The 24,479-nt window shown below is 37.7% G+C and overlaps 1 protein-coding gene across 1 annotated transcript in view; it reads right to left on the bottom strand.

Annotated features, from left to right (window-relative positions):
- The window catches only part of BNC2 (basonuclin 2), a 286,450-nt gene that overhangs the window by 16,558 nt on the left and 245,413 nt on the right, over positions 1-24,479 (bottom strand). The window contains exon 5 of the mRNA XM_029920382.1: positions 17-1,986. Within this exon, the coding sequence (XP_029776242.1) occupies positions 17-1,986 (1,970 nt within the window). The remainder of the gene's footprint in view (positions 1-16; positions 1,987-24,479) is intronic.

Below are 24,479 nucleotides of genomic sequence, written 5' to 3'. Positions count from 1 at the left end.
ATGGAGATTTACTGACCTGTCTCTGCTTCGGCGAGAGGGGAAGGCAGCATTGCAGCCAGCCACTGTGCAGACATGCATCTCTTTTAAGTGAACGTTCCTGTAGTGAAGCTTCACACTGTAAGAGCTTTTGAAACTCTTCTTGCACACGTAACAGATTTTGGGGTCTGGACTAGAACACAGGTCACCTTCTGGGGAGAACTTTTGAGGGCTGCCGTAATTCAGAGACGATGTGAAACTTTCGTGCAGGGCTGCCATGCTGGCCCCCCCACCATTGTACAGTCCATACTGGCTCATGTAAAACATGTCGTAAGTGGGATCTGTAAATTCTTCCTTCACTTTGATGACATCCTGGTGAGAGGGCTCACTGTGGTTCTCATCAGGCCTCTCACTGCTCATCAGGACTTTTTCGCTCACTTCACTGTGAATGTGCTCATCACCCTCCATGGACTCCTCACCTAGTTTGGGCTCTGAAGACTCAGATTCATTCTCATAGTCCCGCTCGGGTTCTTGGTCCTCAGAAGTCATGCTGTCGGCCCTTCTTATTTCAGTCCTTGAAATGCACCGGGTCCTGCTATGTTTAGAAAAATCCTTCACTGACATGCCTGGACTCATCTCCTCTTGGGAGTGGCAATGATTGTCATGGCTCACATCGTTGACCACAGCCCCGCCGTCATTGGGGTCATCATCTTCATCGTCAAACTCATCAGCGGTATCAATGATCTCCTTTTCAATCTTCACAGGCATGCTGGACTTCCTGGGCTTCTTCTTGGGTGCCAAGTCAGCACTGGGCTCATGAGTGGCCATCATCACTACTGGTGCTACAGGCTCAGAGGGTGGTGGGGGGTGCTGCTCTATGGTACCACTGGCTGGAATGATGGGACTGGTTGGAAGGGAGGTTGGAGGACTCACCATTTCCCCCGGAGTGAGTAAACTTCTATAAAATGGAGGAACTGGCTGTACAGTCTTTAGCCCAGAAAAAACCAGTTGGCTAGGCAGAGGATTCTGTAAGACGGGGTCTAGTGGGGGAGTGGTAAAACCCATTGGGGGCCGGCCAGGGCTTGTGAGTGTGAGATTTGATTTTGTACTTGCTATGACAGGGGTGGCAGCTCCTGATGTGGCGCGAATTAAATCTTTGTCTCGGTTATTTCGTAGCATAGGCATGTGAAGGCGAGGATTAGGGTTTGCGCTGTGGCGATTTCGGCTTCGGAGGGAGCTAAAGACCATGTTGCAACCCTCGATGGTGCATCGGTGTTTGATCTTCAGGTGAACAGCATTATAATGAATTTTGAGAGTACCTTTGTCATAGAATGTTTTCCCACATGCATTACAGAACACTCTTCCTTTCCTAGAGGCTGACCCCATCCTTCTCATCCGGTGAATCCGGAATGAGCTTTTCGGATGTTCAGTTTTGGTCAGATCACTGACTGGGGCAGAATTCTGAATGGGGGACACGCAGGCTGGCTCGGTTTTGGGCTCCACATTAGTAATGCTGGTCAGGGCATTTCTATTAGGTGTCTGATCATTCTTATAAGGTGTGGGAGATACTTCAGATTCACTGCTCTCATTGTATTCGTTCTGGGTTGAAAGGCTTGGTTCCCGCAGCCTCAGTCCTGGTTGCTCTAATAGTAACCCATTTGGAGGCAATCCAAGCAGTGGGGCTGAGACTGGGTTTATATACTGGAATGGAAGTAGAAATGCAAGGCTGTTGGGGATGTTTTCAAAATGATGAATGCTGGAAGGGTTGCTGTTCTCTAGGTGAGCAAGAAGGCTGGGACTCCGGGTACGATTATTGCTCTCAATGAAAGTCCGTATGTCTGAGTCTGTCTTTGAAGATGGTACAGCTACGGCCTGCCCTTCTTTCTCCTGAATTGCCATCAGCTCCACAATGGATTTGGTTTCACCAAACCGCAGAAATTGCTGAAGGGTGATGATTTCCTCTTCTCGAGACATGATGGCCCAGCGGTCCAGCACCTTGCCGGCAGCATCCTAGAGGCCACATCAAAGAAACAACAAAGATAAACACAAAAACGTATTGATTGTGCATAATTAGTCAATGCAACTGAAGGAGCTCTGCCTGCTCATGAAACACCAAGAGCGACAGCAGAAAACAACACACAAAGCACGGTTCGTAAAAGTCAACCCACAAAGCAAACTTTTCTGCCATGCAATTGCAGTAATTAGAGTCACAGTTAGAGAAACAGATTTGAGTTTAATGTCAAAGCAAACAAGATGTAGACTACTGGGGCTCTGTGATGTGAAATGCCTTCACTACTGCTATTTTAACAACAATGGTCTATATAGTATGCAACTATTTAGCACATATTAGTATAAGACGTGAACACTTGCTGTGCAACCCAGTATCAATGCAAAAAAATACGGTACCTTAATCTGTATTAAATAGTGACACCACAGGAAGGGATTAAGCACATTTTGTGAAATTTGCTTCTTCAACACAAGCAGACATGGTACTGGATTTAATGATGAAAATTCCTTTAAATAGGTGCTATTATATAACTTTCTGAATTAAAAAGATGAAAAAAAGTAGCTTTGGTTTCTGTGCCCCTATTACTAAGTTGTGTTTTTTTTCTCTTTTTTAAATAGCTATATTTTAGTGTCATTTACTAATAGACAACCTCATAAAGAAAAACAGTAGTTGTACTTTTCCTGAAAATTGATTGTTATCCTATGATTCAAAGTTTGAATTAGACTTTAAGTATTTGACTTTTTTATGATCTTGTTATAAAAGACAGTTATAGATATTTAGAAAGTAAACATGTGATGGATTTAGATAGAATAAATGTGTAAAAATGTCTCTTAACATCCTCCTCTGATAGCAAAGGGAGTCCATAGAGAATACACATCAGTAATCACCAGACTATGTGTTGTTAAATATACATTAAAAAGCATTTCACACTTTCATTTTTGCTAGGAACTATGAGATTTGCCTGGAGGTAGGACTTAAAAATCCTGCAATGTAATGTCAGGCAATCCATTTCAGCACAGATTGAGAGAAATGTATTCAAATGCTTAAATAATGACTCCATCATTTTCTAGAACACTGTTTCTTCCTAACCAAGACAGGACACTTTGCAACCTCTGTGAATAATACTTGCCCCCACCCTATCAATTTAAGAAAGCCTAAAATCATCTAAAAATTTACATATTTATCAATTACAAAGAGAACAATCATAACTTCACAGTAGGAAAATCTAGCAGACACCACCTTAACCAAGTAATCAATGTGAGCATCACCAGAGTTGAGTATCATCACGCACCTACCAATATATACTGAGAAGGGCACATCATCCCGTTCTTGCTGAAAGCTGTATAACCGCAATCTAATCATGAGAAACATCAGACCAAAATTGAAGGGCATCCTACAAAAAAGTGGCTAGTACTCTTCGAAGTGCAAACATTGGTTAAAAAAAAAAAAGGACCAAAGAATCGTTATAGATTGGAGGGAACCAAGCAAACAGGACAAATAAACATAATATGACATTCTAGAGATCCCAGGCCAGAAAAAGACCCGTAGTGGGGAAACTGGCAAATGCTGAATAAAGTCTCTAGATCAGTTAATAGTATGGTATCAACCTTAATTTCTTAGTTTCATCCATTGTGCTGTGTTTATATAGAATGTTTCATTAGGGGAAGCAGGATAAAGGGAATCCTACTATTTTTGCAATGGAAAATTATGCCTTATAGATAGTTCTACTAAGCCTTGTGATAGAGAATTCTCTCTGGACCACAACTGAACCACAACAATTAGCTTGATTTTAGGGAGATACTTATTATTTATTTAAATTGCTTCCCAAAAACAAGCTCTAATAGTTATGTGCAATTCCTTATAAGGTTTACTCTAGCATTCTATTATTTTACATAAAGTATATGTGGGGGTGTGTGCATGTAGATGTCCGTTCCTAAATAAATAGTCCCTCCCTCATTTTGTAGATAACATGAGCCTTCAGATTAAAAATCTTCATGCAGCTATCTGCTCAGAATACTTAGATGATGATGTGTATACACGTGACTCTAGATGATCCTGGAGTCCTGCAATAGCCAGTTTTTAAAAGTATCACTCAAAGCAAATGGTCTTACAAATCTTCTTTGGAATGGGGGGAAAACAAGGCGGAATGTTGGTGTTGTAGGTAGATAGAGAAATAAATTGTGATTTTGTATAGATTATCTCATTTGAACCTCATAATAGCTTCCAGAGCTGAGCAAATGTTTACCAGATGAGGGACCAGAGGTGAAGGAAAGGGGGATGGCTGGTTGAGGGTGCCAAGATGATAACCTGGGGTCTTGGACTCCAGTCCAGAAATTCTGACTCTAAGTTCACTGAGTGTAATGATGTCATTTGCCATTTCCCAGGTGGGCACAGTGGGTTTATGACAACAAGAAACAGGACTTCTCCTGAACAAGTCTGGTCTCTGGAGCACTGTAATGTCTTCTTCCACACTGTTTTTCTTTTACCATCAAATCTACTCTCTTGATTGTTCTTTTATGGAAGCTTTTACTATGAATTGTGTCTCAGGCTGAAATGCAACCCTGAGCACCACACAGTCATTTCTTCCCCAGGTAGCCTGCACCTACATCTGCATGTCGATAATGTACTTAACACAGCTGGCAGTCTCTGGTATTAAAACAGCCCTTAGAAACCATAGCAACTGATCAAACCCACCCGAGGCATCTCCTTCAATCACCCTCCTATCTTCTTTCTTCCAATGGAACACAGCAGTCCCATACGGTTTCCTGGCCCGCCACAATGCCTGCCGCTATTTCTAAAACCACTGCCTTTCAAACCTCTTTTAGTCCAGGGTAGCTGTCTCTGCTAAAATGGAACTGTTATGTTAAACCACTTACTTCTAGTGGAAGAGGTCCAGGTAAGCAAGATTTAGAACTTTGCTGGTAGCCTGAGTCATAAAAGAGATGCTTCATTTATAGTGGTAATGGAAACAGCAATTTATACTTACAGAGGACAACATAACATCTTTGCAAACAAATGTGCTGGGAAACAGGACAGACACCTATCTACATTACATACTCAAACTGGGGTCCCCCTGACAGGGCACCCTCTTAATCCAGGCAATATGAAGTGCCACAGAAGTTCTTTCCAAAGAAGCCACCATTCGTATTTGATCAAAGTTATCTACTACCATTGTGCTCATAAGTAGAGCAACTACAGAAAGAAATGTTGAGTTTCTTATACAACATAAAGGGTCTGCAAGCTCAATGCTATGGATGGCTATCAGGTTTAGCACATTCTTGGATAAAATGGTTGAATGGGATTTGGAAATTATCAAGGGGGAAAGAAAGGAAGGCATGGGTTCATTTTCCCTGAAGATCTCAGTGACAAAGATAAGCATGGTCTCGTGCAGTGATTCTCAAAACGGTGGCTTGAGAGAATTTCATGTGTGTTCTATATGCTATTCAAAAGGGACTCAATTTTTTAAAAAATTCTTAAACTAGTCTGTAATTAAGAGTAACTATTTTGAAAACTTGGTCTATTTGACACTGCTGCAACAACAAAAAGCATGATTTCTTTTTTATTAATTTATTTGTATTTTATTTAACAAGTATTGCCTCAAAACTGATGGAGGTGGGGGGAACTGGTCCTTCCTCACAGGTAATTTGAGACGTATAAATCTAAAACCTCAGCCCCCTGCCCATGTCAAATAAACTTTACCAGGGTGAATAAGAGTCATACAAAGAGTTATGTATTATTATAGAATAAGCATTTAAAAAAGAAATGTCATGTTATGTTAGTCCAGCATGAATATTGTGACTCCCGACCAACCCTTATTGGGACATTGGTCTTGCATAAGAATAATAAATCACACCAGAGTATGTAACTGGACTCTTGTCCTTCCCAGTCCATTCTGTAGTTTGTGAGTCAGTTCCTTAAGGCATTCCCATTGGTAACTAGAGTTCAGTGACCTTTAAACTTTTACACTGGGGATTTTTATTTATAAAACAAGGATAGTAAGATTTACCTTGTTAAGTGAAATGCAAGGTATTATTGTAAGTATTGATTTCCTGTGAAATAACCAGCTATACTATTAATTAAAAGATGAGTTACACCAAATAATCCTGACTTATAAGCCAGTTTTACTGGGTTCAGAAAAAGTGTAAAACACTTAAAATATTTACATGTAAGTATTTAGATGAAAAGACTTCCTTTTATTATTTTTGGAACTGGTGATTACCACTCAGTAGAAATCTGGCACCTGGATCTACATGGCTCTGCAGAGTAATAGTTTAAAATCTTTTCTGCAGTAGAATCAACTGTCATGGTTTCAATGGTTTTATTTAAGCCTGTCTTCACATCAAAACACCTTATATGACCCATAGTTTTAAAATCAAAGTAAAGTTGATTGTTTTTTCTTATTTCAGGGAAAGGGATAGTAGGGAAGGAAAGGATGTAAAGAAATGGAACAGAGACATGATGAGAAACTTTGGGATAACAGACTGTCAGGTGACCTCAAGCCCACAGACTTTCCACTCCAAGAAGGAACCCATCCATGTTCATGGCCAGCCACTATCATGCCACAGCACAGAGAGAAAGCAATGCTTTTCTTTCTGTCCGTGCATGGAAATGAGGGAGGAATACTGAACACAGCAGAGTTCTGGGACTTATTTGCTCTCACATTATTCAAATTATTAAGAAGTAAGCAAACTGCTTAAGTTTAAAAGACAAGCACAGAATTTTCTATTCTATTACATGAACTTCTTGTCAGTCAAATTTAAGGTGTTTTCTTTTTAATCCTAAAATGATTAGCTAAGAACTAAAAATATTTATCTTTGATATAATTTTAAATCTTTTACTTAAATGACATTGAGCTATAGAAAATGCTCAAATCATAAATTTTTGAGATGTACTTTCTGATTCCATGTCTAGATTTAAACTGTGTTATCTTAAGAAATTATTCCAACATAACCATATTGGCAACTTATTTTCATGACCAGTTTCCTATTGGAATTTTATATTTTCTATCCTTCAGGATTAATTCAAATATCAAGGCAAGAGGAATAGGGTTGGGTAGAAGGTATAGACTAACTAAGTTTCAAGACTATCTAGCTTGGTACTCTATCAGGTAAAATTTGACAGTAACTGCAGAGTTAAAATTGAAGAAGCAGTGTTATGAACCATAAATTTTGCCTGGTTTTCTAGATGTTTAAGTTTTAAGGGCAATAAAAAAATGGGAGAGCTATATAGTGGAATACTAAGTACTCGAAAAGGAATAAACTAATGATACACAGTAAAACTGGAAGACTCTCAAAAGCATTAATGTTAAAAATGAAAGAAATCAGACCCCCAAAATCTACCCATTATATCTTTCCAGTCATTGAAATTTTGGGAAAGGTAAGACTATAGACACAGAGGGGAGACTGGTAGTAGCCAAGGACGGAGAGTAGGGGAAAGGGGCTGACTGCAAAGAACACCAGGGAAGTTTTTGGGGTGGTGGAAATGTTCTATATTATGACTATATCAATGTTTACATGAATATAAATAACCCTTAAAATTGGTAGGTTTTATTGTATGGAAAGTACACCTCAATGAAGTTGACTCAAAACATTAAATTGTGCAAAACTGCATGAAATCTCATACTTAGAACTCAACATTCATAATTTTTCCTATTTATGGACCGTTTACTTCTTGTTTCCTGCATTATCTTGTAACCAGACTAACAAACATATGTCTCTCCCATTCTCTCCCATAATCCATTGTGACATGGGGCGTAAACATAAAATTTTTTTAACCTAAAAGATGATTTTTTGCTAATACTTTATATGTGGCTTTACAGTGGTATGTTACTAATTTAGAAAAGCTTTACATATATTAGGGTATAAGGTCAAATATTTTTACTAAAGGGGTGTGTGGTACTGAAACCTTGGAGACTGCTTCTCTCCACAGTTAATACTGACATGTGGCGGCCATGCACCAAGTACAGGCATCATCACAAACACTTTGGATAATGTTGATGAGGAGCAGTCAGCTAATTCACCTTAGCGTCCCTTCACCTAACTTTATGTTGGACTCTTGGTTAGGTGGACATGTGTCAGGATGTGACCCAGAAATTAGGAAATATATCATCTAACTTCTGGGTCATCTCAGGAGTAAGTGATGAGCTCAGACCATTATCTCAGATGATATGAGCAGGGGCAGTCCATCAACTTAATAGACATGGTCTGCGAAGGGAGAGATCATGGGTGCTACTCATGGGTGCATAGGACAGGCTCTGAGGATTAGAAGTAGCAGTTTAAGAAAGATACTCTGTGGAAGGGAAGTCTTTGAATATTACGCACAGTTTAAAAGAAATGATAGAAGTCATAAAACTTTTAGTCTTCTTTTGTCCCATTCTCCCACAGTTACCTGTTTTAGAACTCAGATGAATCCATATGTCACATGTGGATATTTCCATGTTAGTTGTCTTCCTACAGTCAAGCCGCTAATAAAATTTTTCTCTCTGGCCAAAAAGTTTAACTCATCTGGGCTCTCTCTGCTTACATCACAGCCAATTCCACCCCCTGCTTTTTGGTTTAATTTTATTAATTTCTTTAATTTCTATGACTTGGCAATCCGAAGCATGCATGGGCCAAAGTTTTCTTTGTCTATGTGCCTGCGTGTGTGTGTATATGTGTGTGTGTGTGTGTGTGTGTGTGTGTGTGTGTGTGTTTGTGTATGTGTGTGTATATAGCAGGCAGGAAGGAGAGATGAATACAAATGGTAAAAGAAAAAAATTGTTGGAAGTAAAAGATTCTGGGAAGTACTTAGGGAAATTTTTTAAGCAATGTTGTGATAATTTCTGAGAAACACTTGAAATTATGTGGGAAAAGAACTTGGCATGCTTATTTGTTTTAGCAAATTTACATTTAAACACATATTTCTTGGAGGGCGCTGACTGAGAAGGATGCACCACTAGCATATACAATATACAGTGGAACAGTTTGGTTGTGTAAGTAAACAAAATTATACCATTCTTTATTCACACAGACCTCTTTTATGTGATTGTGCTTTTCCAATATTTTAGGCTAATGTTTCTAGGCCAGCTGAAACAACTGTGCTATGTGTAGGCAGACTGAAAAACACTCATTTATACCATGATTGCACCAAATGGTTCAAATTAGACTTGACAAAAAAAAATCAACATATGTTTTGGGTAATGAAAACTCTACTCAATTTCTATGATTTGGAAATTTGTATTTTGCAGAATTTCTCAAGAGCATCACTTTACCTTCAAAATATAAAGCTGACCAGTCACATCCTTGCTTCCTCGGCTCCTATCTAAGAGGTGTCCCATGAAAAAGAATCAATGGAGTGTGGCACAGACAGAAAAGAAAATCTTCCAAATAATAATAATAATCAAGATTGGACTTTATCTGTTAACAGTTATCCACATGAACATTCCCCTTGGAAAACAAATATACTTTCCTCATCAACTCAAGATCATCGCTGTCACTTAATGTGTACAAACATTAGAGCTATGCATATTTTGGTTTGCTGTGATTACAGAAACTGGTGATAAATTCGGTATGTCCAGATTATAAAGACCTGGATTTGAAAGATCTTTCTGATTCCTCCTCTTTCCCCTCAAGGAAAAATGAATGCTATAGGAATAGCCACCACTGGTTAGAATGTTAGCGCTCTCAGAAAACTTTGTATTACAGAATTACCTGTCAAAAAGTAAACTTTTTTGGTCCTTGTTAGCTGACATGCAAACACTAAAGTCTCCTCTCTATACTCTTCACACATAGGAACTAGCCTCCAAAGAGTTACTTGATCACACAGAAATTATGACTATCATACTTGGTTTACTCTTACTGTACATGAACCTCATTATAAATTAGTCTTGTGACCTTCAAAATGCTGGATTATGGAGAATCCTCAGTATACTGAGGCAATACATATCAAATTACTTGCATAAGAAGTACAAAGTCAAGAAATGCCTCTCCTTGGATGGAATTGGAAGTCTGATGTGCATGGCCCTTGACTGGAGTGGGCAGCTGGAGAAAAAAGCAACGTGGTAATTTTATGTGACTTTACGTACTGGTGTTGATATTTCCCAATATATAAATCTCTGCCATTTATTTTTCTAATCCACATTTGAAAATATTTTTTACAGTGAAAAAGATGTCTTTTAAGAGAAAAAAATACTGAAAAATAGAAAATACACTCTCCCAAACTGATCAGCTCTGTAGCCAAAATAACATTATCAAAATGCCAGAGCACTAGTCTTGTAATTTTTAAAATATATTGTTTGATTTTTGATAAAAATTCACTTTGCTATATTCTTCATTATGGACCATATAAGAATATGTAAGTCATAAAGGACTATTACTTTTTCCCTCCTTACCAACAGTCTGTACAGCATTTTTATTTTAAAAATTGTGATTATGATAGATCACTCTAGGATTACAACATATTTAATCACAGGAGCTCCAGCTAAGCTCTATTAAAGGCCTGTCAGGATTTCTTCTTTGTACCCACGAATTTTAGCTTGTCTAGCTTAAAACAAGCCATACATATTTCCTCTATAGGCATTTGTTTGCAAATAAATAAAGCAGGTGCCTTGCTTTGCCATATTAAAAAAATTTAGAAGAGTAAATTACACTAATGTCTAGAACTGCACTTCAAAGATTCAAAAAGTACTTTTCAAATTACCTAGCTCTGTATTAAATCAAACTTGAGAAACTTTTAAAGACATACTTTAATGTTTAATAATAGTATCTTAGGAATAACTTAAGTTTCAAAATAGAGAATCTTAAATCCAGCTGATATTCCTATAATACCAAACTCCAACATAAAATTATCTGTGTGTCCTTAAGCACAGAATATCTAACTGTACTGTAGATAAAACAGAATTTGTATCTTAAAAAATTGTTTTTAATTATTTGATGGAGAAAGAATCTGTGGGATGGGCAGAGAGAGAGAGAATCCCTAGCAGGTTCCATGCTGTGGGCACAGAGCCCAATTTGGGGCTTGATCCCACAACTGGGAGATAATAACCTGAGCTGAAGCCAAGAGTCGGATGCTTAACTGACTGAGCCACCCAGGTACCCCAAAAAGAAATTGTATCTTAAAAGTTTCAGATAATGATTCATTTAATATAATTTATATGTAGTCAACCTTACGGAGAAATAAAGAACCTAAGTAAATAACACCTAAATTCTAGTCTTGATTTTGCCAATGACCAGCTGTGTGAATGTCTAATCTCCAAAACCCAGCTTTGGTTTTCTCTTGTATAAGAAAGGCATTCTTACTAAACCTCTATGCTTTGATAAACCAAAACTCCATTATTTGACCCTCAAAATTCCATCACTCGAGTATCTATGCCTAGAATCTGGACACACAAATTAAAAATTTTTTTTTTAATATTTATTTTTGAGAGAGAGAGAAAGCACGTGCACACAAGTGGGGGAAGGGCAGAGAGGGAGTCTGAGAATCTGAAGCAGGTTCCCAGCAATCAGTACAGAGCCCGACATGGGGCTCAACCTCACGAACCATGAGATCATTACCTGAACTGAAGTCAGGCACTTAACTAACTGAGCCGCCCAGGCATCCTGACAAACAATTTTAATTAGAATGTTTTAAACTGTAGGCTAATATTTTTCCTTTTAACCAACTTGTGTACAAATTATTTTTAGAAATCATGCATTTATGACTGAAAGCATGCCCTCATCTGAGAGTTACTGTATTATATCCTGTATTCTGGATGCTTCCCTTGATGCTTCTGTCTGGGGCTGTTTATCAGTGACATGATTAGAGGTACTCAATTTTCTGGATTAATTTTTATTCCTGGTCAATTCAATGATCAGTTCCAGTGGAAACTTTGCCTTAAAACTAGGGAAACTGCTGAAGAAGTCCCTAAGAGGATGCAGGAATTCTTCAAAAATCCCATTAGTTAGGGTTTGTGAGAATTCTGCAACCTCAGAATTCCAAAATAAATGCTATGCCTCCATAAAGCAGTAAGTAAGTACTTGTCATCTTCCAGCAACCTTCGCAGTTCCAAGGAAGAGTAGTATTTCCATATAAGACCCTACCCTCAATTAAACCCTTTAAATAGACACAAGTTATTCACTTGAGGAAGATTAGCACTGAGATAACAGTGGGTAAATTATTTTATCATTTGGGACAGCAAAGGAGCAGTTTGAAATCCTCAGAGACAACACTAGAAACAAGAGGAAGGAAAAGGATGGTCCCTGAAAGTGGTCTTATTTTCTTCTCCTCTCAGACATAAAGATAAAGCCCAAGTCTTAGGACAACTATAAATCTGCTTGCTTTGCAATAAACAAAAACTTACCAGAGCCCTTTCTAACATTTTTGCTTTGAGGTTGACATTTTCTTGCTTACCTCTCTTTCTGTAATCAAAGTTCTGACACTGAGTTTGTAGAAAGCTTCCATATATCTAGGTGTCTGTGCTGGGGCTTTATATACCTAAATAGAAACACTAGAGACCTTGGTGCTTTCCTATAATGTCTGATAAACAGCAAGAACATGGGGCAAAAAAAAAAAAAATCTTGTTTTTCCCACTAAAAGTGATTTTATGCATCGAGTAAGGGCCCAAAACTTTGGGACAAATTCAAGGCCACAAACTCCAATCTTTGAAATTTTATCTGTGCAACCAAGATACCCAATACTGGTATGTTTGCAGAGCTTCCAAAGCTTGAAAAGATGACTCTATTTCACACATTATACTTTGAATTACTCTACAACTGAACATGACTGAACAACCCTGACGAACTTTAACATATTCATTAGGATGTGAGGGAGCAGGGGTAAAAAGGGACTGAACATTCACTAAGCAGTATTCCATAAAACAGTGAGGACTGAGTATTCTACAAAACCCCTGGAGGACAGAGTGTGTGATGGGACAGAAAGATGCACTGGGAGATTTAACTTTGTTCTTCTCTGAGTATAAAAATAGCAGTAGAACACAAAGATTAATTTCCTGCTTTAGCATCCATCAGGGAACAACACATTATTACTTGTAACACATACACAAGGCTGTTGATGGATATACTCTCCTTTGATTGCACAGATTAAATGTGTTCCTATAAAAGCCCCCCCCACACGTGTATGTATAATTATAAATCCATGTATGCATTATGGTTTCTGTGTATTTATAAGCAGCTATCAATGTAGATATTAAACATTTTATTTGGCCACAAAGTTGAGATGATTTGGGGTTGGTGGCTGCCTGAACAAATATAGATCAAAAACAGAATAATCATAGTAAATAATCAATATATGTTATGATAACAAAAAACTCAGAAATTCAAAATAAAGGAGGATAAGAGGAGGAAGCATGCATTATAGAGCAAGGTAATAACTGCGTCTGCATGCCTTAATACCCTCTTGTCCCAGCAGTCCTGACTTTCTAAGCAGCCCACTTCTCCACATTAACGGTAGTCATTTGGAGAGCAGCAAACGTGCCATTAGAAGCACTTTTACAAGTGTATATTCATCCACCAATTAGCTTAATGTGGCCACTTTCTGCATATTTTCTATCCAGGCTTGCACAAATCTTATTAATATTTCCCCCTAGCGCTTTGACAGATTACCTTGTCATTACGCATCCTGGAGCCTTTTAAACAATATGGGTAAACTACTGTTTGTGAGGTTAATGACAATTATCCCCTAATTACTGCATAAGTCACTCAGTCCACTTTATCTCATAGGCAGGGTTCTGCTCTGTGTATCTGCCATTGTGTCACTGTAAATGAATCTTGTATTGCTATGTTTATCTGCCACTGCCTTGTAAATTATACTGACAGAAGAATGAACAAATTACTGCATGTCATCACTTAAGTACTGCTTCCGAAATTAAAAAAAAAGGCTTCGAGAGAGCATCAATTGTGATTTTAGCAGCTCACAATTAGTAAAAACATATTTAATGTTTTATGTTATATATTAAGTCTAATAGCGTGGAATTCAGTAGTAGCGTCACAACAATATCACTGAGGGTGATTAGAAGGTAAAGAGCCATGGAAGTAAGAGGGAAAAAAAAGGTAAAACTCAAATCATAACACCAGCTCAACCCGCTGAAGGCATTTCCTATTATTCAGAAGCTGATGTGGGATTCTTGAAGTATTTCCCAAGATTTATCAATTCAAAATCAAATTCAGTGGGTTAGGGATAAGACATACTCTTCAGTTGGATTATTTATTTATTTATTTAGGTTACTTATAATAAGTCCACACATAAAACACAGAATCTATATAACTGAGAACAGATAATGTAATAAAGGCCACAGGCTCAGCCAATTTCATTGATGTTATTTTAAACATTATTAAACAAGTTCAGAACACTGTTCCCAAAGTTGCATTTGAAATTGTTTAACAATGTTTACATCAATGAAATTAGTTTAGTCCACTGCTTTATCAAGGTGACAATATCTGCTCTGATACAATTTACAGGGAAAATAGAACATGAGCATCTTTTAAAAAAAGACAGACTGAGTCAATTGTAAATAATGTGGAAATCTATGATTCTGCAGATTATCAGGTATGTAAACATTTATGTGTGAACAGGTAGAAACATCTGGCTTTCTAAGATGATGGCCATTTTAATGAGTACACTAAAACATTTTGTTAATCAACTTAACAGTAACCCACAACCCTCAGACCAACTACACTAAAACATTTTGAAATGTGAAACACTCAAGATGTCTCCATTTAAATGACACCTAGGTGGCTGGTATAGGCAAGCGTAAGTAATTGGGCCACACCAATATGAAGGATGGTCTTCAACTCCATATGAGTTGGGCATGTCGAAAGCTTGCATCAAATCCCTTTATGACAGCCACAAGTTTGTAAGGGAGGGCTCACAGCACTGGTGATAAAGCTATTAGGTGGAATCATGCGCACATACAGTACCTCTTGGTGTACTTGCTGAACAGGCTGGAAGAAAAAGCTGCAGCAGAAAGAAAGGAAAATATAAAAGCCAGAGTTGACAGGCTTCACGGAGTCTAAGCACAACCCCTAGGGCACCCCTGAATCCCCAAAGAATGATTTTAGTGTCTGTCTTGCATTCAGTCAATGCAGCTTCAACCAACAAGTGCTGCAGGCAAAAATGAAAGCGGTATATACAATGTTCTCTTTCAATGTGTTAGATCACAGTTAAGAGAGCTCAGTTAAGACTGACATCACTGTGACAACCACTAAGGGGTTAAAATTTTTCCCAATTTTTTAAAAGTGTTTAGGCTAACCATGGAGACCAAACTGAGGAAAGTGAATTTTAAACCATTAACTTTCTTTTTCTTTTAATATTGGGTTTTGTTGCCCTTTCTTAAAAACCTTGCTAATGGTATTGTCAATGTGCTTGGGGATGGGGGGAGACACAATGGGCATTTAGGGGAGATAAACTCTTTGGTGTGACCTCAAAGAAAAGGAGCACAAACAGTATTTACTTGAGTTTGTGAAATTTAGTGCTGGCTACAGAAAGGGGAGACAATCCTGGAAGGAGCAATATAAATGCCAAAAAGTACCTGGGTATAAGTTAACAGGCGAAGACAGCCATTTAGAAAACAAACAGGAGGATCTCCCTAATCACCTTAATACACCCTTCATGCATCCTCATCACATTTCTAAAAACGGAGACTAGGTATATCTCACTTCCTTTCCTAGCACACTCACGCCAGTTCCCTTACTATGCAGAGAATAAATAATAAATTCCCATACGTGGCATTTGAAGTTCCCTAAATATAAACCCAATCTACCTTCCCAACATCATCTCCTGCCAAGACCTCTGATGCTCCAGCTACAAAGAGCTATTTGCTGTAAATGATTCTGAGTACAGAAAAATCTTACCTGATTCCGAACCCCTCTGTTCTGCCTCTGTCATTCTCCTCTTTCAAGGTCCAATTTAAAGCACGCTATGAAATACTTCCTATGCACCTCCGACTCCCTTCTCCTCATTCCTAGCAAGAATTACTTGCTCTTTTAGGGATCTGCCCATACTTCTCTGGTATGTAGGTCTCTTTATCACAGGATTATGGTACTTTATATCCTCACTGCCCAGATAAATCAGTGCTAGATGAATTCATTACTACTATGAACATAGAAGTTAGGAGGCAATTTAGAGGTCATCCAGTGCTACTTTTAGTATTTTACAGATTAGAAGATTCACTAAGAAGTGTCTTGTCCAAGTCAGGATGCTGAAGTATGTGGCTGACTTAGGACAAGCCACCCAGCTCCCCTGACATGGTCTAGTACTTTGTTTCACAGTATTACCCTTTTCTCCTGGCATAATGATTCTTGACTCAGGAAAGAGTCCATTCCATTCCACTGCCACATACTGGGTAGATGAGTAGATTCCAACTAGTTGGGACTGTCTTCAATCCCATACCAGCCCTAAGTGGAAAGCATTTTTCCTTGAATTGAACTCCCCTCCTGTCCATCAAGATGGCGTCCAACAAAAACATAAAGTCTTTCCCTAAGACCACCCGTGTAGGGGAGGCAGCTGCACTATTAGCATGCTGGGGGTGGTGAGAAAAAGTTGAGAATGATGGTTTTAGCAAAATACAGATTTTTAATATTCGGTCCTCACCACTTTTTTTTTTCTTTGCAAATACCAAAACATTATCTATTGTTCTTAGAAAAATGCTTTTGACAATGACATTGCTTTTTTTATGGTGGACATTTTCAGGATCAAAATTAAATCCTATTGTATGAAGAATCAGAAAGGAAAATGCAACAGAATCTTTCTCATGGTTGGTATAGGAGTGAAAAGATTAATTAAATCAGACAGGTTAGTATTGGACACAGAAATAATAAATTACTACAATTATAAATATGTGTGTATGCATATACATCTTCCTTCATTTTAGCTTCTACAAATAACTTTATACTTATCAATTTCTGAATCCTCATCTGGTTGTCCCATCAATCTTATTTCTCATTTCTGTCTTGCATTTGCTCCATCTCTTTCTATAGGGAAACTACAACTCTGAGGATTTCTTTAGGGATTCTGCCTATAAAGCAAAGTAACTAGCTGGTTGCTCAAAAAACTATTATCTGAATTCTGAAAACCAAACAAATAAAACAAAATATGAAATGCACAAAGGCATAGAGGCCTAGTTTTTACTGAAATGCTATTTTCAGGCTTAAAGACTGCTTTACATAATATAGTCTCCATGCCTTGGTTTCCTCATATATTAAATAGGATAAAAATATCTACCTACCAGACATCTGAAAATTAAACAAAATAATGATACTACACTTTGCATTGAGCCAGGAAAGACTCAGGTAATATAAATGTATTACATTCATCTACACTTAAATGAGGTTTGAAATACAATTATCAAACCCACTTTATAGATGGAAAAATTAAGGTATATCAAAGTTGCATAATTTGCCAAAAGTCATAAAGCTAGTAATGTTTGGAGTCAGAATTCAAACCCAGAGTCTGAGTCTAGAACTACATTGAAATGCTCTGCACAGAAGGCACTCCTATCCACTCACCTCCACTCAAGCCTGCAGCAGTGTGGCCTCTCCTGCTTTCTCTTTTCTTCCTATTCTCTCTGAAATCCAGGCCTGAAAAGGTTAATTTTCCTTTGACTGACTCCTGGTTAACTCTGCTGTCCAGTCGCATACCAGTCTCTTAAAACCTATCCTCACAAGCTTAGTGATGCCCCACATTCCTTCCTGACTGGATTAATGTAATTGTTCCTTGTTCATCTATCTACTCCTTTCTTTCCCTCACATTCTGATGCCAGGCTGCTTTTTCTGAAGTATGCCTCTTGATCACATTACAGTCCTGACCTCCAAACTACACTTGAATACCTAGTTCCCCTTTGCTAAATGATTTAAGCATAAATTCTTCATGCTGGTATTCAATAACTGCCCAGATCTGGCTTCTAAGTCTTACTTCTCTTATACACACTTTCACCTTGGAGTTGAACATGACAACTTACTTTTTGGTGAAGGCACTATACTTTCTCAAAACACCACATTTTTGCTTACACTGTCCCTTCCACTTGGAATGCTGTCATCGATTTTCTGGTCGTCCAAGACCCACCTCTCAAATATCACCCCGTTCATAAATCCTGTGATCTATTCAGAATCTCCATCTGTTTTTCGTGGGATTTTTTTCTTTAACTATATTCCATTTTATATAGGTCACATGCAATCTGGGATAACCCCTTACAGTATCATCAGACCCTTGAGTACAGGCAGATCTCATTTTAATTGCACTTTGCAGATATTGCATTTTTACAAATTGAAGGTTTGTGGCAACCCTCTGTCGAGCATGTTTTTCAGTGCCATTTTCCCAACAGCATTTGCTCACATTTTGGTAATTCTTGCAATAATTCAAACTTTTTCATTATTATTGTATTTGTTACAGAGATCTGTGATCAATTATAATTGCTGTTACTATTGTAATTGTTCTGGGGTACTACAAACCACACCCATATAACATGGCAAACTTAACTGATAAATGCTGTGCATGTTCCGACTGCTCCCCTAACCAGCTGTTTGCCATCTCTCTCCTTCTCCTCTGGCCTCCCTATTCCCCAAAACACAATAGTATTGAAATGAGGCCAGTAATAACCCTACAATGGCCTCTAAATATTGAAGTAAAAGGAAGAGTTGCACTTCTCTCACTTTAAATAAAAAAACTAGAAATGATTAAGCTTAGTGGGGAAGGAAATGTTGAAAGCCAAGATAGCCTGGAAGCTAGGCCTCTTATGCCAAACAGTTAGCCAAGTTGTGAATGCAAAGAAGTTTGTAAAGGGAATGAAAAGTGCTGCTCCTGTGAACACATGAATGATAAGAAAGCAAAACACCCTTACTGCTGATATGAGGAAAGTTTAAGTGGTCAAGATAAAAGAGAAAACCAACCATAACATTCCCTTATGCCAAAGCCTAATCCAGAGCAAAGTCTCAACCCTCTTCAATTCTGTGAAGGCTAAGAAAGATGAGGAGTCCACAAAAGAAAAGCTCAAAGCTAGCAGAGGCTGGTTCATAATGTTTAAGGACAGAAGCCGTTTCCATAACATACAAGTGCAAGGTGAAGCATCAAGCACTAATGGAGAAGCTGCAGCAAGTTATCCAGAAGATCCAGCTAAATAATTATTGAAGGTGGTTACACTGAACAACAGATTTTCAATATAGACAAAACAGCCTTACATTAGAAGACGATGCCATTAGCACTTCTGCAACTAGAGAGGAGAAGTCAGTACCTGGCTTCAAAGCTTTAAAGGACAGTCTGACTCTCTTGTTAGGGCTAATGCAGGTGGTGATTGTAAGTTGAAGTGCTCATTTACCACTCCAAAATTCCTAATGCCTTTAGAATTATGCTAAATTTACTCTCCCTATACTCTCTAAATGGAACAACAAAGTCTGAATGACAGCACATCTGTTTACAACATGGTTTACAGAAATTTTTAGGCCTACTACTGAGACTTATTGCTCAGAGAAAAAAAATTCCTTTCAAAATATTACTGCTCACTGACAATCCACATGGTCACCCAAGAGCTCTGATAGAGATATACAGTGAGATTAATGTTTTCATGCTGGCTAACACAAAATCCATTCCGCAGCCCATGAATCAGAGAGTAATTTGACCAAGTCCTATTATTTAAGAGATATTTTGTAAGGCTATAGCTGCCATGGATAGTGATTCCTCTGATGAATCTAGGGAAAGTAAATTGAAAACTTTAGAAAAGGATTTGGCATTCTAGACGCCATTAAGAACATTCATGATTCGTGGCAAGAATTTAAAATACCAACATAGCAGTAGTTGTGATTCCAATCCTCCTGGATGGGACCATTTTGAGGGGTTTAACACATCAGTGGAGGAAGTAACTGCTCCTTATGGAGGGGCCAAGAAAAGTGGTTTCTTGAGATGGAATCTATTCTGAGTAAAGGTGCTGTGAAGATTGTTGAAATAGTAAAAGATTTAGAATATTACATAACTTGGTTGAAAAAGCAGCAGCAGGGTTTGAGAAAACTCACTCCAATTTTGAGAGAAACTCTACTATGGGTAAAGTGTTATCAAATAGCACATGCTACAGAGAAATCTTTCAGGAAAGGAAGAGTCAATAGATGTGGCAAACTTCACTGCTGTCTTATTTTAAGAAATTGCCATAGACACCCCATCCGTCAGCAACTACCACCTGATCAATCAGCAGCCATTAACATCAAGGCAAGCCCCTTTACCAGCAAAAAGATTGTACCTTGCTGAAAGCCCAGATGATGGTTAGCATGTTTTTAGCAATAAAATGTTTTTTTAAGTTTATTTTTTTATTTTGAGAGAAAGAGAGGGAGGGAGGGAGAGAGAGAGAGAAAGAGAGAAAAAGAGAGCATGCAGGAGCAGGGAAGGGACAGAGAGAGATGGAGAGAGAGAATCCCAAGCAGGCTCTACGCTGATAGCAGAGAGGGACTTGATTCCAAGAACAGTGAGATCATGTCCTGAGCTGGAATCAAGAGTCAGATGCTTAACCAACGGAGCCACCAGGGTGTCCCAGCAATAAAGTACTTTTAAATTAAGATATACATAGTGCTTTTTAAAAAATATAATGCTGTTGCACTTTGTGAGACTACAGTGTGAACATAATATTTACATGCACTGGAAAAACTGAAAATTTCACTTGCCTTGCTTTATTGCAATGGTTTGGGTTCAAACTCACAGTTATCTCTGGGATATTCCTGTATAGAAGCTCCAAAATACTCATCTTTATGCCCTGATAGCCTTGCATATATTTTTAACAAATTATGCTGTTTTTATACCCAGTTCATTTCTGTTGACAAATGACCACCTGTAATTTGCATAAACCCAACTATATTCCTTAGACAGATGCTCACTAGATGTCTGAAGACAGCCAGTGTGAGAGAATTCATAACACAGATTGTCCAGTGTCTGGTTCAGCAGTCACATATGCAAATGAAGATAACTTATGAAATAAAAATGTGAATATTTTCAAATGTAAGTAAAAACTCATTTTTCTTTAAATATTTTAAGATCTTGGTTGGGCCTATGCTTCTGAGTTCATTTTATTATAGAACTGTTTACAGGAGTAGGTGCAAAAACTTAAACTTTCTAAAATGCAAAGGTAAATGACAGTATAAAAAAAAAGGGAGGCTGTCAAGAAAATGAGCTAGGAGGAAAAAGAAATTTAGTGAAAAGGAACTAATATTAGAAAGGGAGCTCAAAAATGCACATATGGGATCTGAATATACAATATCTACCTGTGGTCAACAATGAATTACTCAATGTTAAAACTAAATATTAGAACATTTGAAATACTTTAATTGAAACAATAAGTAATTGAGTTCTGGCCAGAGCAGGAGGTACATCAGCTGATGGAGTAAGAAGAGGAAGAGTAGAGAAAAAAAATCTCTTTTATAGAACGCTTGGTAAAACTGAACTGGTAGAGAAACAATAAACATAGATATAAGAAAGGAGAGACTAGAGTTTCCAATTTTGAATATGTCAATTTAATTCTTAATATGGAGCTCTTGTTGTGTATAAAGAATAAAATGCACAAAATGAGAAGAAAAAAAGCATAGGAAACATATGTTGATAAATGAAAATGAAATGTTCTGAAAAAGAAATATAGAAGGCCTTTCAGCCAGTCTAAGTTACAAAATACAAAAGGCTTTCACTAATTTTACTTTTCAACTTACATCATTTGTTATTTTTAAACAGTGGCATTTGTAACAGTTCCACAGACTATAAAATGAACAACTTGCTTGTCTTAAAAATGTGCTAACTTTTATAATTAGTGAACTGCTTCTCTCAATGATCTACCATGCAATAAAGACAGTTTAAGCCACTTCTGAAGAAAATCAACTACTTGTTGATTTTCTAAATTACCAGGAAGATTTTTTCTTTACTATGTCTATATGTGAAGAAGGAAAGGTAATATTAAATAAAAACTACTGAGGAACTAAGTTATTTCAATATGAAAGATCAAAATTTTATGTTAAGAATATAAACAACATGTCATTTTTTACTTTTTTATGGAATTGACTATCAGGTCAAGAGATAAAATTGTTACCCCACCATCTTCTGGTATCTATTTTCATCAAGTCTAAAATAGACATGGTCTATAAATCCACATGCTCTATTTGCTCGATGTTCAGGTGTCTCTGAAGTAAGGCATAATGGTTATCTTATCAGTCTAAAAAGGCAAAGTGTATGCAAGCTCTTTCAAGCAGATGAGAACACTACCAGGCCAACAGCAGCAGGCCACTCCTGAATCCAGTTTCTGTCTTGTACTTTCTACTGAAATGCTCTCATTTTTTTTCTTTTCTCAATGAGGAAGAGTCCTTTCAAGTAGAAATAGACATTAAAAACTCTGGAAAATTCTCTGTTGTGTAGTATGGAAAAGCATTATTTTATATAATCATCTAAGAAGTAGAATAAGGTGATAATGCTAAAAAAATAAAAAGTAACTAATGTATGACAATTTTTGTTATTTTATTTTTCTAACTCATAAAACATTTCCAAAATGAGTCAACTGCCAGTGTATTCTATCAAAGAGGAGAATTCTAGTTGGTTGACTTTCAGTTATTAGAATACCCGGTAATGGAGAAAGTGTGTGTGTGTGTGTGTGTGTGTGTGTGTGTGTGTGTGTGTGTGTGTGTAAGAGAGGGAAAACACATTGTAATAAGTCTCTCTAATCTTTACACCTCAGTTCCAATGACAGTAGAGAATAAGGAATGAATTTACATTGATATCTGAATGTTCCAGAAGGGCCTACCCAATTGTATTATATTCTAAACATATTTACTAAACTCAACATCAAAATGAAGTAGTGCTTAGGAAGAAAATGATATAAAATGGGGGCATCCAGAAGGCAAATCTTCAGGCATTCTGCCTTTTCTTTTTGTATGGAATCCTACACAAGTTAAGTTTTAACTACTGTGTTGAGAGTCCTGGGTCCCTGAGACCAGTCCTAGATCAGTGAGACAGGACTCAGCAGTCATTCTCACAGCAAAGAGTTACTACAGTGAAAGGATAATCAAAAGCAAAATCAGCAAAGAAAAAAGGAGCAAGGGGCAAAGTCCAGAAGAAACCACGCATATACTTCCAGAGTTCTCTTCCCAAGGAACCACACAGGATGCACTTAATTCTTCCAGTATCAAATTGTGACAGCACATGTTAAGAGCTGCCTACTAGGGAAGCTCATCTGCAAATCAGTGCCCATGGTTTTTGTTGGGGATTTGTCACATGGGTACCCTCTGCCTAGTGTCTATCAATAAACCCTAAATTTCAAATTCCCAGAAGGAAAGCAAGTGGTCAACATAAACTATATTATTTCCACAAACAATATAGAACAGTGAGCCACTCATCAGTTAGGGAATGGTGGAACATTTCCCAAATCCAAGTTACTTGATGCCAGCCATTGGCCAACTTTGTAAAAATGCCTTTCTAAGGACAGTCATCCAGGCCTGCTGTGTTAACATCTTTCCACACACCCACCCATCAGTGTTTCAAATCTGTGCCCCCACTGCAATTCCAACAAAAACAGATTACATAATTTGTTGTTCTAGATGGCCACAAGCTCAGCTCTGATACTTGATCCAGGAATGGGAGACAGGGAGATGTCTGTCTGTATTTGAGTATAGAAAGGTATGATTTATTAGTGCCCTCTATGGTGTCAAGTTATGTTGAGTCCGAAAACATCACTGAAAACTCAGTCTGTACCTAAGGGGGTTAAAAACACCTACTTTTATAAATTGCATAATAATAGATACATGAGATTATGGCTAATAGAAGACAAGGGACTATGCTAGCTTCGTATTCTTTAGGGACTGCCCATTCAAATGAGTATTTAAATATATCAAATGTTATTTATTAGAAGATGCAACTAATGGTTCCCCCCCAAAAAAGGCTTCTGATCCAGTAGATCCTGGATAAGCAGCTTTCGCGGTCCCTTTCAGCATTTACTTCTAAGAACAAAAATCAATATGGGGATGCTTACAAATATCTTGGTTTTGATTTTATAATTAAATAGGGTAGAAAGTCTTCATTGTTGTCTGAAACTGGCTTATCAGTTCTTAGTCTACAATTATGACATTCAAGTTATTTATGACAATCAGCTGAAAACATAAAAAAATTCAGGAAAATGAAATCAATGAAGCATTTTGTTTTCAAACCAATCCACCAACTATATGTAAAAGTACAAAAAATAAAATTCCTAGTTTAAAAATCAACATTCCTAAAGCTCTACAGCAAGGTAGAAACTGACCTTCAGATGTAACTAAAAGGCCACCATAAATCTGCACTAAAGAGAGAGATGCAATGTGACTTTGGGTCCAATGAAAAGTAACAACTACCATTCACTGAGCACTCACTATATGCCAAGCATTAAGGAAAAAGTGCTTCACACGCACTGCCCCACTTTATTACTCTACCACAGAGTACACACATGAAGGCTACCAACGGCATTGCAGCTCAAGTCCAGAGTGAGCGGAAAGAACTAGCAACTATATGCACTGTCCTTGTGTTTAGCTTCCTGGTTTTATAGTAA

This window comes from Suricata suricatta, chromosome 13 (assembly GCF_006229205.1).
Source record: "Suricata suricatta isolate VVHF042 chromosome 13, meerkat_22Aug2017_6uvM2_HiC, whole genome shotgun sequence".
Classification (NCBI taxonomy): Eukaryota; Metazoa; Chordata; class Mammalia; order Carnivora; family Herpestidae; genus Suricata; species Suricata suricatta.
This window is presented reverse-complemented; position numbering and strand designations above follow the sequence as displayed.